The following is a 12,786-nucleotide window of genomic DNA, read 5'->3' on the forward strand; positions in this document are numbered from 1 at the left end:
CAATAAATGGGTTACAAGTAGATCTCATCTCATTATCTCTAGCCGCTTTATCCTTCTACAGGGTCGCAGGCAAGCTGGAGCCTATCCCAGCTGACTACGGGCAAAAGGCGGGGTTCACCCTGGGCAAGTCGCCAGGTCATCACAGGGCTGACACATAGACACAGACAACCATTCACACTCACGGTCAATTTAGAGTCACCAGTCAACCTAACCTGCATGTCTTTGGGGGAAACCCACACGGAGAACATGCAAACTCCACACAGAAAGGCCCTCGCCGGCCCTGGGGCTCGAACCCAGGACCTTCTTGCTGTGAGGCAACAGCGCTAACCACTACACCACCGTGCCGCCCGTTACAAGTAGATATAATGTGCAATTGACAATCAACAAAGAACAAAGGTTGTAAGATTAAGTCATCACATTTGACTACATAATAACCAGTTGTCAACAATAACAATTCACAAACACATTATGTGATTTGAATTTGTAACCTGACATGTACTATAACCAAAAAGCACTGATCACATGTTTATCATCATTTATGATCACAACATACAATACTGTCAAACACATACAAAGAAACCATCATGATACATGTCACTCAAATGGAACCACACACTCTGAGACATTTGTAAGTGCACAACAAACTTGTACAATTTTATCAAGATTTGTTACATCATAACCTGGTTCAACATCTTGAAGTTGTGTAGGAAGGGTACTTTGAAGGATTGTAAATTTCTGTCTAACAGTTCCTATCACCCTTTCAACATTTATTCTGACAGCAGCTAGTCCTCTGGTGTTTTCAATGTCAAGAGGGTCTAGCTGTTTTTTGCCGCGCGTAAATGCAGGGATTTTCAATTTAGCTTGATACAATCCAATCGTGTCCCCAACATCAAAGCCCCTGTCAGCTAAGATCAGATCACCTGGCTCAAGTTTGTTTAAGAGTCCTGAATTTTCTGTAATATGTTTGTCACTAGTTCTCCCACCCCATCCTTTTGATATAAAGGAAATGACACCTTGTGGTGTTATGCCTATTAAATATTTTATAGTTTGATGAGATTTATAAGATGAATATGACTGTGCACTGGCTAGGAGGCTACGAGGTTTTTCTGTGAACATTTCAAAACAATCTATTATACATGTACACTTGTTAAATCTACTTCTCCGAAAAACGTACGGCAATGTTCATCTAAGTTCCTCCCTATCTGGCCAGAAAACTAAAGATGGTGCTAATCTTGTGTACATTAAATTGATACAGTGGTGAAATATCTGAGACACAGTCATAACATGTACACCAAAGTAGTAAGCTAAGAATGTAAATGATAAGTTTAATCGCAACCGTAAAAGAGTCAATATAAATTGCTTAAATGGTGACAGGGCGGAATTTGCCTTTAAATGATCCTGAATAATGTAGAACAAGGTCATCAATGCTGTAAAGGACTGAACCCCGGTTAACATCTTCACCTTGTCATCATCATCCTTGAAGTCGGCTTCAAGTAGAGAGAGAGATTTAATTTTATCTTTGAGGATTGAATTTTCATTTCTAAGTGCCTGACAGTCAGTTTCAAGCATTTCTGAGTGGGCTTTGAGTTTATCAAATGATGAAGATAATTGTTCAAACGACTGTTTGAGCTCAATGCACTCCGTGTTTTGACACTCATCTGCTGTCATTGTTGCGGGATTATCCTGGTCATCCCCCATCACATTCACAGAATCTGGTGCCAGTGTTGTGGAAATAACTTGCTCAGACAACTTAAGAAGAGCACTGGCAGCCGGTGCCTTTGCGCACTGATCACGACGTTGCTTCTTTGATTGCTCACGTCTTGTGTACGTTTCCATTTCTCTCTTTCGTTTTCTCTTCAGTGGAGTGGAAGTGTGAGCAAAAATGGACGGTGCATAATCTGGAGAGGTCGGGTCATTGCCCTTCTTCCCTGAAAGACAGAAATATACTGACTAGTGGCAATTGAGCAAGACGAATTTATGATTTGATACTTATGAAGTTATCTATCTCTACATGTGACCCCTAAAAGTATAAAATTATTATACATCTAGAGACTACATAGAATGTCACACCACTAAAGACCCAATCCACCCCCCCGCCCCAACCCTTTTCTCAGGTTCCCACTTCCCGGAATTTTTTTATTAGAGCAAGTCATAAACTTATGCTGCAAATAACCACATGGATATACTGAAATAAATACATGGCGAACCTGAGATGAAATGGTCACTGCACAGGCGCCAGTGATCGTTCTTTCCAGTCGGTACCCATGCCTTGTTCTTGTTGTTTGGATCGGCCCGGCTGATAGCAGCAATCCATTTTGCACGCCTGTCAGGGTCCCATGGCAGCCTATGAAACTTTCTTCCCGATTTCTGACCTCTCCTGTTGTGGCATTTATATGCCATACAACTCTCCGGCATTGTGGCACGGTAATATTTGAAGATTTTGGCGAAAAATAACGAAAGTCAGTCTCGGTAAGACGGCGGAAATATGGCGTTTTACCGACAAGATGGAGTCTGTCTACAATCTGGAGCGGATGTGACGTCACATGCAAGTGCTCCATAAGTGTGCATGTACAGTGTGCATAAAGGCTATAATGTATATAGGAACAGCTGTCCAATTATCGGCCAATATCAAACCTCCCCTTTGTCTCCAAGATCCTTGAAAAAGCTGTGGCACAGCAGTTATGCTCATATTTACATAGGAATAACATCCATGAAATGTACCAGTCAGGATTTAGACCTCATCATAGCACAGAGACAGCTCTGGTTAAAGTAGTAAATGACCTAGTCTGGCTAACGCGACTTCAAAGCTCTGCGAGCATTTGGTCTGGCAAAGCTACTAAGCCCAACCGTTTCCCAAAGCGTGTGGTTGACCCCCCTCCCTGAAATGCCTCAGTTTGCTACCGGTCAAAGCCAGAAAAGGCTGTGACGAAGCTTAAACCAATCACATCACTCTTTCCTCTGACGTATGTGACTAACTGGTAGATTAAACCATAGACATCCTATTATTAAACTCTTACCGAAGCCGGTCGGAAGCAAGGCGAAAACGTCCTTCCTTTCAATAAATACCTCCAGGGATGCTCTTTGCTCCGTTTTCAATGAGAACTTCCCGTTGAATGCTTTCAATACAGCATTCGTGAATGAAGCGCTTCCGGCATAGATTCTGTAAACAATCTATGGCTTCCGGTCGCAGTTCTACTACGTCAGTGCCTTGAACACGCCTTTACCCAGGGCCGTTGGAGATGCTCAAAGTTGATTGGCTCCCGATTTTTCGGGAGCTTGGAAAAGCTGTAGATAGCTTGCCTTGCCAGACTAAGTTCGCAACAGGTCCTCGTGTTGCGTCACACTTAGGATGGGCGGGCCCAGGCTATAAATGACCTACTGTTGGCGTCTGATCAGGGCTGTGTCTCGCTGCTTGTGTTGCTTGATCTTAGTGCTAACTGTCATGATCCAGCCTGGAACTTCCAAATCCTGACCTGTGCCTTTGCGCTCCGCTCCGTGCTTTTCCCTGTTCTCCCTGCACTGCGTTAGCACACCTGCTACATGTTTGCTATCAGCCACTCTATATAAACACATCAAAGAGAATCACTCAATGTGGATAAATACTCGCCGTAAGTTTTGTTTAATTCACATTCATGCTCACGCTCTGTTCCCCAACTTGGATAACGTTTTTGGACTATGATTTTGCCTGCCATTTTTGTGAGTTTTGGGCTGTGCTGCTGCACCTGTCACCTGCTGCACCTGTCACCTGCCTGCTCTCCTCACGAGCCCACTTATCACAATTTGAAATCAGGTACGCTTCAGTTCATTTCCTGGAGTTGCTAATTGGGTCTTATCTGCTTGTGTTGCTTGACCTTAGTGCAGCATTTGATACCATTGATCATTCCATTCTTCTGGATAGACTAGAAAATGTTGTGGGAGTTAAGGGAACGGCCCTCTCTTGGCTCAGCTCTTATTTAAAGGCGTCGTGCGGTAATTTCAGCAATCAGGCTATATCATGTGTCAAAATGTCGGGTTTGGTGGGTTATTCAAGCCCCTCGGTTTCCCGCGATCTCAGTGACACGATGCGCCCGCTACAAGCATTTAAAGTTGACGCGCACAGCCAAATTTAGGCAGCCAGCCGTTAACTAGGTCAACTTATGTGTGACGTCATACCAGTAACCTCCCTTGGGTGATGCTGGCCTGTCCCCATGTTTTCTCTATAGCGTGCGTTTACCAGAGTTGTTTACATTGCGGATTTTGTGGATTTATTCAGTTTGTGGATAGTTTTGAACACTCAAAACACTATGAAATGATGTATCAATATTCTGTGATACAAAATGCCTAATCGGTGTATTGTGTTTGGCTGTAACAACGAACACTGAACGCTATTTGTGACTGTTATCAATGGATCTGATTTCAAGGTCATGGCTAGGTATTGATAGAAAAAAATAATTTTTTTTAAAACACATTGTGGCAGCGGGGGCGTGGTCAAGCGCCGGTCTGTGACAGGAGGGCGGAGCCAGGGAAGGTGAGTGGCAGAATCATTACACCTGACGGTAATTAACCTGTGTTTTGTGTTTTCCCAGTAACCGCGCCCTATTTAAGGAGGCAGAGCAGAGAAGAGCTCATCCCTGGACAAGAACACAGTGCGTGTGTGTTTCACTATCAGATTAAAACTGGCGGTTATACTGAAAAGTCTGGCAATAAAAAGCCTATTTGCATCTGAAGCGTTGTCCTGCCATCCTCTGTGCTCCACCCACACTTCAGAGAGCTCTACAGTGGTGCCAAAACCCGGGACAAGGTGGAGCACCAACCTCGCAGCCCCATGGAATCCTCCCCGTTCGTTCGCGGACCTGGTCCACGCCCTCGCCACGGCTCAGCAAAGCCAGCACCAGGCGCTCGTCACGCTCCGAAAGGAGCAAGAGCGGCGCTTCGAAGCCCTGGTGCTGGCCCAGCAGGAGGATCGCGAGGCGTTCCGGCATCTCCTCGCGTCGGCGGGGTCCACCAGCGCCCCGGCCGCGGGCCCGTCTCCCCTCACCGTGACCAAGATGGGCCCGCAGTACGACCCCGAGGCGTTTCTCACATTGTTCGAGCAGGTCGCCGGGCCGTCCTCCAGCGCGCGGGGCGCACGCCAGAACAGCGCCAGCGCTTCCGCGCGCTGGAGGATGGCCCGGCGAAGGTCCGCGTAGGCCAGCCGGCGGGGAGTTATAGCGCGGCCAGCTGCGCCTCTCCCATCAGGAGGGGGAGGAGGCGCGCCGCGCGCTGCTCCATCGGCCATCGTGACGAGCGCCTGGTGCTGGCTTTGCTGAGCCGTGGCGAGGGCGTGGACCAGGTCCGCGAACGAACGGGGAGGATTCCATGGAGCTGCGAGGTTGGTGCTCCACCTTGTCCCGGGTTTTGGCACCACTGTAGAGCTCTCTGAAGTGTGGGTGGAGCACAGAGGATGGCAGGACAACGCTTCAGATGCAAATAGGCTTTTTATTGCCAGACTTTTCAGTATAACCGCCAGTTTTAATCTGATAGTGAAACACACACTGTGTTCTTGTCCTGGGATGAGCTCTTCTCTGCTCTGCCTCCTTAAATAGGGCGCGGTGACTGGGAAAACACACAAAACACAGGTTAATTACCGTCAGGTGTAATGATTCTGCCACTCACCTTCCCTGGCTCCGCCCTCCTGTCACAGACCGGCGCTTGACCACGCCCCCGCTGCCACACACATGTTTTAAGTGTTTCTATGTATCAATCATTAATTGTACAAAATGATTTTCATACATTTATGTATTTGTCATATCTTTCTTTGTCACATGAAGTGTTGTCTTGATAACACGTGGCACATAATTTTAGCAAATGGATGACAGAAGATTAATTGAAAGATTTATGCCACAGAGCTGCCTTTAACTAATAATTATCACTTATTACTGACGATTGTACGTTTACTAAACAATACAATACAAAGCTCAATACTCCCAGCCTATAACATACTGAATATCAAGTTAAAATCAACCGCAATAAAAGGAAAATGATGAAAACTGGAATATCAAGGGGTCTACTGTATCAGAAGGCCCACTGCATTTCGCGAGATCGCAAGCTGTCAAGTTGCTAGAATTCAATCTTTCTAGCTATACTTTCACCCCTACAGCTATCAGTATTACACATAATCATAGATTAATCACACAGCATTCTAATTCAAGTGAAAATGGTCTTTAAAAATACACACAAGTAGTGATTTAGTCAGAGAAACCAACCAAAACAAGTCTTCAAGTCGCCGGTCTTCTTCATTCTCGTATTCGTTTCTGTCGTCGTCAGAACTGTCCTCATTTTCTTCTGAAGATGAGCGCTCAGGTTCAAATCTGTAAGGCTGGATACCACCAGGACATTCAGCTGTCAAAATCTCTACTTGTGGGCCATTTTCTTCTTCTGTATCGGTAAAATCAAAGCTAATTTCCTCAGCATCGCTCCTATTTTCTGGTGTGTCCGTCATTGCAACTGCACCGAGTGGTTACTGGTATGACGTCACGCAGCTGTTCCATTGACCGAGAGGGGGCGCTGCGAACGCGGAAAATTTCAAGTGATGGGCATGATCAAATAAGGACCGATTACAACCGTGGGAAGCTTTTGAAAAATCGACGGTCAATTTATTTCGAATCTCGAAAGCATTCTGGTGCAGAATAATGCGACTTTTATCGCCACTGCGTGACGCCTTTAACCTCCTTAATCTCCTCCTCAATCGTCCGGAGGTGCTGCAGAACAAGTCTGCAAAAATCTATGAATCAAAGACAACAGATTAGAAATGGTATAAGTATAGATGTAGTAATTCAGATACTTAGTTTCCATTTACACAGCTTTCAAACAACATCAACATCTGTGTTACTGAAATTGACATAATCAAGGATGAATGTATGGTGTCCTTCTCAAAACAAAAACAAACAAAACTTTCGTAGCCCCTTAACACACGCCATTCCACCAAAAGGACGCTGTAATGGCCACTGAGAAAAACTTTACTGCCATAGTACCACTATGACAGTGCATAGGGCCTTTAGTAATACATTACGACTTGGTCATTGCCATTCTGGTAACAGCTATTCAGCTAATTTATAACAGGGGCTGTATGTTAAGGGGTTAGTCTGCTTCTCCTTTAATATTGGTGCCAGATGAATGATAATTCAGTTCTACCTTGCTGGATGCTGATTTGCTGATTTGATGGATGATGCTGTGCCTGACTGGTAAACTCTGTTGAACAGATTGGAAATGTGGTTAGTAAATAGTGAGATGGTGCAATGCTATGATTACACTGAATGCAATGTTATGGCATTATACTTAACTGATACTTTTGTCCAAAGCAACTTATAAACTAGAAAATGAACAAAGTAACATACACTGCGTTCCAAATTATTATGCAAATGACATTTTTCACTGGTTTTCCAAAATAAATAACTAAATGACAAGTCATCATAATTTTCAAGTCATCAACCGTTAGAGTACAAAGCAAATGTTTTTGAACGAACCTTCCAATGATAACTGTATTTTTTTTAAAAATTGAAAAACTGAAAAAATTGAAAATGCACTGTTCCAAATTATTATGCAAAGCAGAGTTTTAAAAGATTTTGTTCTTGTAAAGAACTAAAAATGGCCATTTGTGAAATTGGAAGCATCAGCAGGTGATAATTACTCAAAAACATCTTACAGTTCTAGTTCCATTACTGGATTTGTAGCTGATTCACAGCACACACATAATTGTGCAGATTAAGGCGCATTAAGAAAGGTTTCTGTCCGATAAATCCATTCGATTAAGAGAATATATGCTAAAATATATTACAAAGCAGGAAAAAGGTGAAACAGTTCAAATTTGAAGCTGCTGGTAGCTCTGGAGTCCCACAAACACCAAGAAGATGTTATGAAGAAACCTTCTATTTGGCCCACCTTAACTAATGCTCACAAGCAGAAACAACCTAGAAATACAAGAAAACCACATGCATGAGTGCATAGGTATTCTTAACAGCATGAGATGGTGCACTGCCATGCCCATACATGAAGACGATATAAAGTGGTCAGTAGTCAGTCTTAAACTCAACATACTTCCCAAACATCATTTTCACACATTTGGGTACCCTAAAGGAGGCATCCAGGTGTCTCCCCATGATTCCAGCCCAAATCATGGCTCTGTCTCCTCTTTGCTGATGTAGTAGCCTTATTAGGACATGGTGGTCATTCACCAACCATCTACCTGGAGCATCCAGGGCACTCAACAGTGCAAGGACACTCAACAGTGAACAAGACTGTTTGAAAAGTAGTCTTTATGTATTTCTAGGCCTACTGGAGTCGTTTCTGCTTGTGAGCATTGGTTAAGGATGACCAAATAGAAGGTTTATACATAACTGCATATCTACACCTTGGTGTTTCTTAGACTCCAGAGCTACCAGCAGCTTCAAAAGTGACTTGTTTGTTGCTTTGTAATAGTATTTTATCATTTACTCTCTTGTTCTGATGTATTTATCTGGAAGAACCTTTCTTAATGTGCCTTTATCTGCACAAACCTGTGTGCGCTCTGAATCAGCTACACATCCAGTAATGCAACTTGAACTGTAAGATTTTTTGATTGAACTAGGTTTTGATTCCAGTAATTATCACCTGCTAATGCTTCAAATTTCATAAATGGCCATTTTCAGTTCTTTACAAGAACAACATCTTTTGAAACTCTGCTTTGCATAATAATTTGGAACAGTGCATTTTCAGTTTTTCAATTTTTAAAAAAAATACTGTTATCATTGGAAGGTTCGTTCAAAAATATTTGCTTTGTACTCTAACGGTTGATGACTTGAAAATTATGATGACTTGTCATTTAGTTATTTATTTAGGAAAACCAGTGAAAAATGTCATTTGCATAATAATTTGGAACGCAGTGTACAGTGGGTATGATAAGTTTACATACCCCTGTTCAAATGCCAGGTTTTCATGACATAAAATAGTTTGTCTTTTTTGTCATTTTTTTACATCATGAACACCTGGCATTTGAACAGGGGTGTGTACATTTTCAATAGGCACTGTATTATGTATTTACCTCCATGGCTGGATGTTCGAAAAAGAGGTGACTTCGATGGAAGCTGTGGTGGTGCTGGCAGAGGCGAAATCGTTGGAAGCTGTGGTAGTGGTGGTAGAGGTGATGGTGGTGGTAGAGGCAGGGTGGTGGTGGTGGGGAGCTGTGGTGCCTGACTGGTAAACTCTGTTGAACAGATTGGAAATGAAAAGGCGTGTTTAGTGAGATTATTACGGCAATGATTATTATTGATTATTACTGCAACTTTTGTCCAAACCCAAAGCAACTTATAAAGTACACATATGAGTTTACATACCCCTGTTCAAGTGCCAGGTTGTCATGACGTTAAATAGTTTCTTTTTGTCATTTTTTTTTACATCATGAACACCTGGCATTTGAACAGGGGTGTAGACTTTCAATAGCCAATGTATTATGTGTATACCTCCATGGCTGGATGTCAGAAAAAGATGTGAGGTTTCCAACGGGGGACTGGCTGCTTGGTTGGACAACACTGCAAACAGAGTGAAAAGACACATGATATACAAGTATTCATGGTAATTAGAAGACCAAATCATGGTACTAAGTACACAGTGGCCAATATTACCTGCAGGGTAAGTACTGGTCCTGGTGACTGAAGGGGTTCTGTGTGATTGACTGTACACTGTTTGAAAGAGATCAAGACTTAAATGGTTATCTAAGAAGCATCTTCATTGCAGTACATTAATTACCAATTACTAATTAATTTATGAGCATTAGCAGTGGTTGTACCACCTGATATCAGAGCACAATAAATGACATTGACCCATTTACCTTCATGGCTGGGTGGGCGCTGCGGTAGTGGTGGTAGAGGTGGGAGTTGTGGTGGTGGTGGTAGAGGCAGGGTGGTGGTGGTTGGGACCTGTGGTGCCTGACTGGTAAACTCTGTTGAATAGATTGGAAATGAAAAGGCGTGTTTAGTGAGATGATACAATGCTATGATTACACTTAATGCAATGGTATGACATTATACTTAACTGACACTTTTGTCCAAATGCAACATAAAAAATAAACAAAGGAAGATATGCAGAAGGCCTGTGTCAAATGTGGTGATAAGGATTAAGGTGAAGCAACACAAGGGCCTGAGCTTTGAAGTCGCGTTAGCCAGACAAGGGTAGTGTTTACATTAGACTGTATCCGTATCGTTTTCGTCACGGATGCACTGTCCATGCACATTAAAACACCGGGAAACGACTCCACAGGCGGAACAGTTTGAATCCACCAGGGCCCACGTATTCAACCCAGTACGTATCTGATCCGGTGCTGTGTAAACATTGAGGAACGAGGAAACGCAGTGCTGAGCTATAGCTGACGTCGTCATTGGACAACGTCACTGTGACATCCACCTTCCTGATTCGCTGGCGTTGGTCATGCCACGTTGGTCATGTGACACGACTGCTGAAAAACGGCGCGAACTTCACTTCCTGCTATTTGTCCCGAATCACTGCTCGTGCGCTTCACTCGCGCACTCTGTGAGCTGCGCAGGGCCGGAGTGCGCACCCTCCAGAGGGCACTTGCTGTTCAGGGCAGAGTGATTTGGAGCGCAGGATGCCTGCGGAGCCGAGCGTATCCGTGTATTGGCGTTGCTGTGTGCACGCGAATCGTGTATTGGCATTGCTGTGTGCACGCGAATCGTTTTAAAAACGTTAATCTGATGATCCGCTGATACGGTCTAATGTAAACACCACCTAGGAGATAGCTTGCCTTGCAAGACTAAGCTCGCAACAGGCCCTTGTGTTGCGTCACACTTAGGATGGGTGGGCCCAGGCTAGCAACCAATAACATTCAGGCAAAAAGCAAATTTAAACCTTTTCTGAAAAAAAAGGAAAATCCTAAAACATACAATAACGTGGTTGCATAAGTATACACACTTTGTACATCAGTAACATAAGTTTTATATGTAAGACTCTACCAGCTTCACTCATCTTCATTTGGTAATTTTATTCCACCCTTCCTTACAGAAATGTTCCAGCTCTATCAGATAGCGAGGGGATCTTCTGGACACAGCCCTCTTCATGTCATTCCATAGGTTTTTGATAAGATTTACATAGAATAGAATAGAATGCCTTTATTGTCACTATACACATGTACAATGAGATTAAAGCATCTCCAATAACAGTGCAAACAGCATGTAGAGGGGGGGTGTAAAGGGTGTAAGGTGCACAGTCCTGAGGTGTGTGTGTTGTGTGTAAGGTGCACAGTCCTGAGGTGTGTGTGTTGTGTGTAAGGTGCACAGTCCTGAGGTGTGTGTGTTGTGTGTAAGGTGCACAGTCCTGAGGTGAGTGTGTTGTGTGTAAGGTGCACAGTCCTGAGGTGTATGTGCTGTGTGTAAGGTGCACAGTCCTGAGGTGTGTGTGCTGTGTGTAAGGTGCACAGTCCTGAGGTGTGTGTGCTGTGTGTAAGGTGCACAGTCCTGAGGTGTGTGTGCTGTGTGTAAGGTGCACAGTCCTGAGGTGTGTGTGTTGTGTGTAAGGTGCACAGTCCTGAGGTGTGTGTGTTGTGTGTAAGGTGCACAGTCCTGAGGTGTATGTGTTGTGTGTAAGGTGCACAGTCCTGAGGTGTATGTGTTGTGTGTAAGGTGCACAGTCCTGAGGTGTATGTGCTGTATGTAAGGTGCACAGTCCTGAGGTGTATGTGTGCTGTGTGTAAGGTGCACAGTCCTGAGGTGTGTGTGTTGTGTGTAAGGTGCACAGTCCTGAGGTGTATGTGTTGTGTGTAAGGTGCACAGTCCTGAGGTGTATGTGTTGTGTGTAAGGTGCACAGTCCTGAGGTGTATGTGCTGTATGTAAGGTGCACAGTCCTGAGGTGTATGTGTTGTGTGTAAGGTGCACAGTCCTGAGGTGTATGTGTTGTGTGTAAGGTGCACATTCCTGAGGTGCATGTGTTGCGTTTCACATTTTGGAGTGTGGTATTGTACATTATAAAAGTATTGCATAGAGAGTCACCTTACAAAGTACTTCACATTATAAATTAGTAAAATAGTAAAATAAAATAGACTATAAAGTCAGAGCATATCCGAGTTCAGGGCGGTTATAGATTTGGAAAGAAGCTGTTTTTTAACCTATTTGTCTTTGTCCTGATGCACCTGTAGCGCGTCCCTGAGGGCAACAGGTCGAACAGATCAAAGCCAGGGTGGGAGCTGTCCTTGATAATGTTCTTAGCTCTGCTACTGCAGTGGGAGGTGTAAATGTCCATCAGGGAGGGGAGAGGGCAGCCAATGATCTTCTGTGCTGCTTTAACTACCCTCTGACCCTCTCCCTGTCTACAGCAGTGCAGCTACCATACCGTACTGTAATACAGTATGTCAGTATGCTCTCGATGGATGAGCGGTAGAAGGTCAGCAGCAGGTTGGAGCTTAAGTTGTACTTCCTGAGGACTCTCAGGAAGTGTAGCTGCTGCTGAGCCTTCTTAACGACTGCTGTAATGTTTGCTGACCAGGAGATGTCGGCGGAGATGAGGACACCGAGAAACCGGAAGGTGTGGACCCTCTCCACACACACGTTGTTGATGTAGACATCTGGGCTCTCATAGGGCCAATCCAAAACCTTGATCTTCTTCTCTTCTTCTGAAGATGTTTCTTTGTTGACTTGGATTTGTGATTTGGGTCTTTTGGGGATTTTGGGTGATTTGAGTATTCTGGGGACACAAGACCAAGGAAATTTAGGGTCTGAGGAACATAGAAACCTAAAATATGGGTATCCTGGGAACATTTTGCTCCCTGAAAGGTAACTTAGTAC

The 12,786-nt window shown here is 44.0% G+C and overlaps 2 protein-coding genes across 3 annotated transcripts; both read right to left on the reverse strand.

Annotated features, from left to right (window-relative positions):
• Positions 1 to 339: 339 nt before the first annotated feature.
• Positions 340 to 4,639, reverse strand: LOC132874866 (THAP domain-containing protein 1 A-like). The gene is made up of 2 exons (XM_060911327.1): positions 2,208 to 4,639; positions 340 to 1,928 (listed from the first exon to the last, which is right to left on the reverse strand). Exons 1-2 carry the CDS (start codon positions 2,413 to 2,415, stop codon positions 1,183 to 1,185), a joined length of 954 nt encoding a protein of 317 aa, XP_060767310.1. The 5' UTR covers positions 2,416 to 4,639; the 3' UTR covers positions 340 to 1,182.
• A 1,324-nt stretch (positions 4,640 to 5,963) lies between these two features.
• LOC132874867 (cyclin-dependent kinase 12-like) lies at positions 5,964 to 11,024 on the reverse strand. Of its 2 annotated transcripts, XM_060911329.1 has the most exons (7): positions 10,962 to 11,024; positions 9,824 to 9,934; positions 9,618 to 9,674; positions 9,456 to 9,524; positions 9,038 to 9,199; positions 7,153 to 7,209; positions 5,964 to 6,742 (listed from the first exon to the last, which is right to left on the reverse strand). In XM_060911329.1, the coding sequence occupies exons 1-7, from the start codon at positions 10,978 to 10,980 to the stop codon at positions 6,660 to 6,662; spliced, it is 558 nt and encodes a 185-aa protein (XP_060767312.1). In that variant the 5' UTR covers positions 10,981 to 11,024; the 3' UTR covers positions 5,964 to 6,659. The 2 variants fall into 2 exon arrangements, with proteins under 2 accessions (XP_060767312.1, XP_060767313.1); XM_060911330.1 differs by lacking the exon at positions 7,153 to 7,209.
• Between the last annotated feature and the right edge of the window lie 1,762 nt (positions 11,025 to 12,786).

The sequence above is a fragment of the Neoarius graeffei genome, chromosome 27 (genome assembly GCF_027579695.1).
Source record: "Neoarius graeffei isolate fNeoGra1 chromosome 27, fNeoGra1.pri, whole genome shotgun sequence".
Taxonomy (NCBI): Eukaryota; Metazoa; Chordata; class Actinopteri; order Siluriformes; family Ariidae; genus Neoarius; species Neoarius graeffei.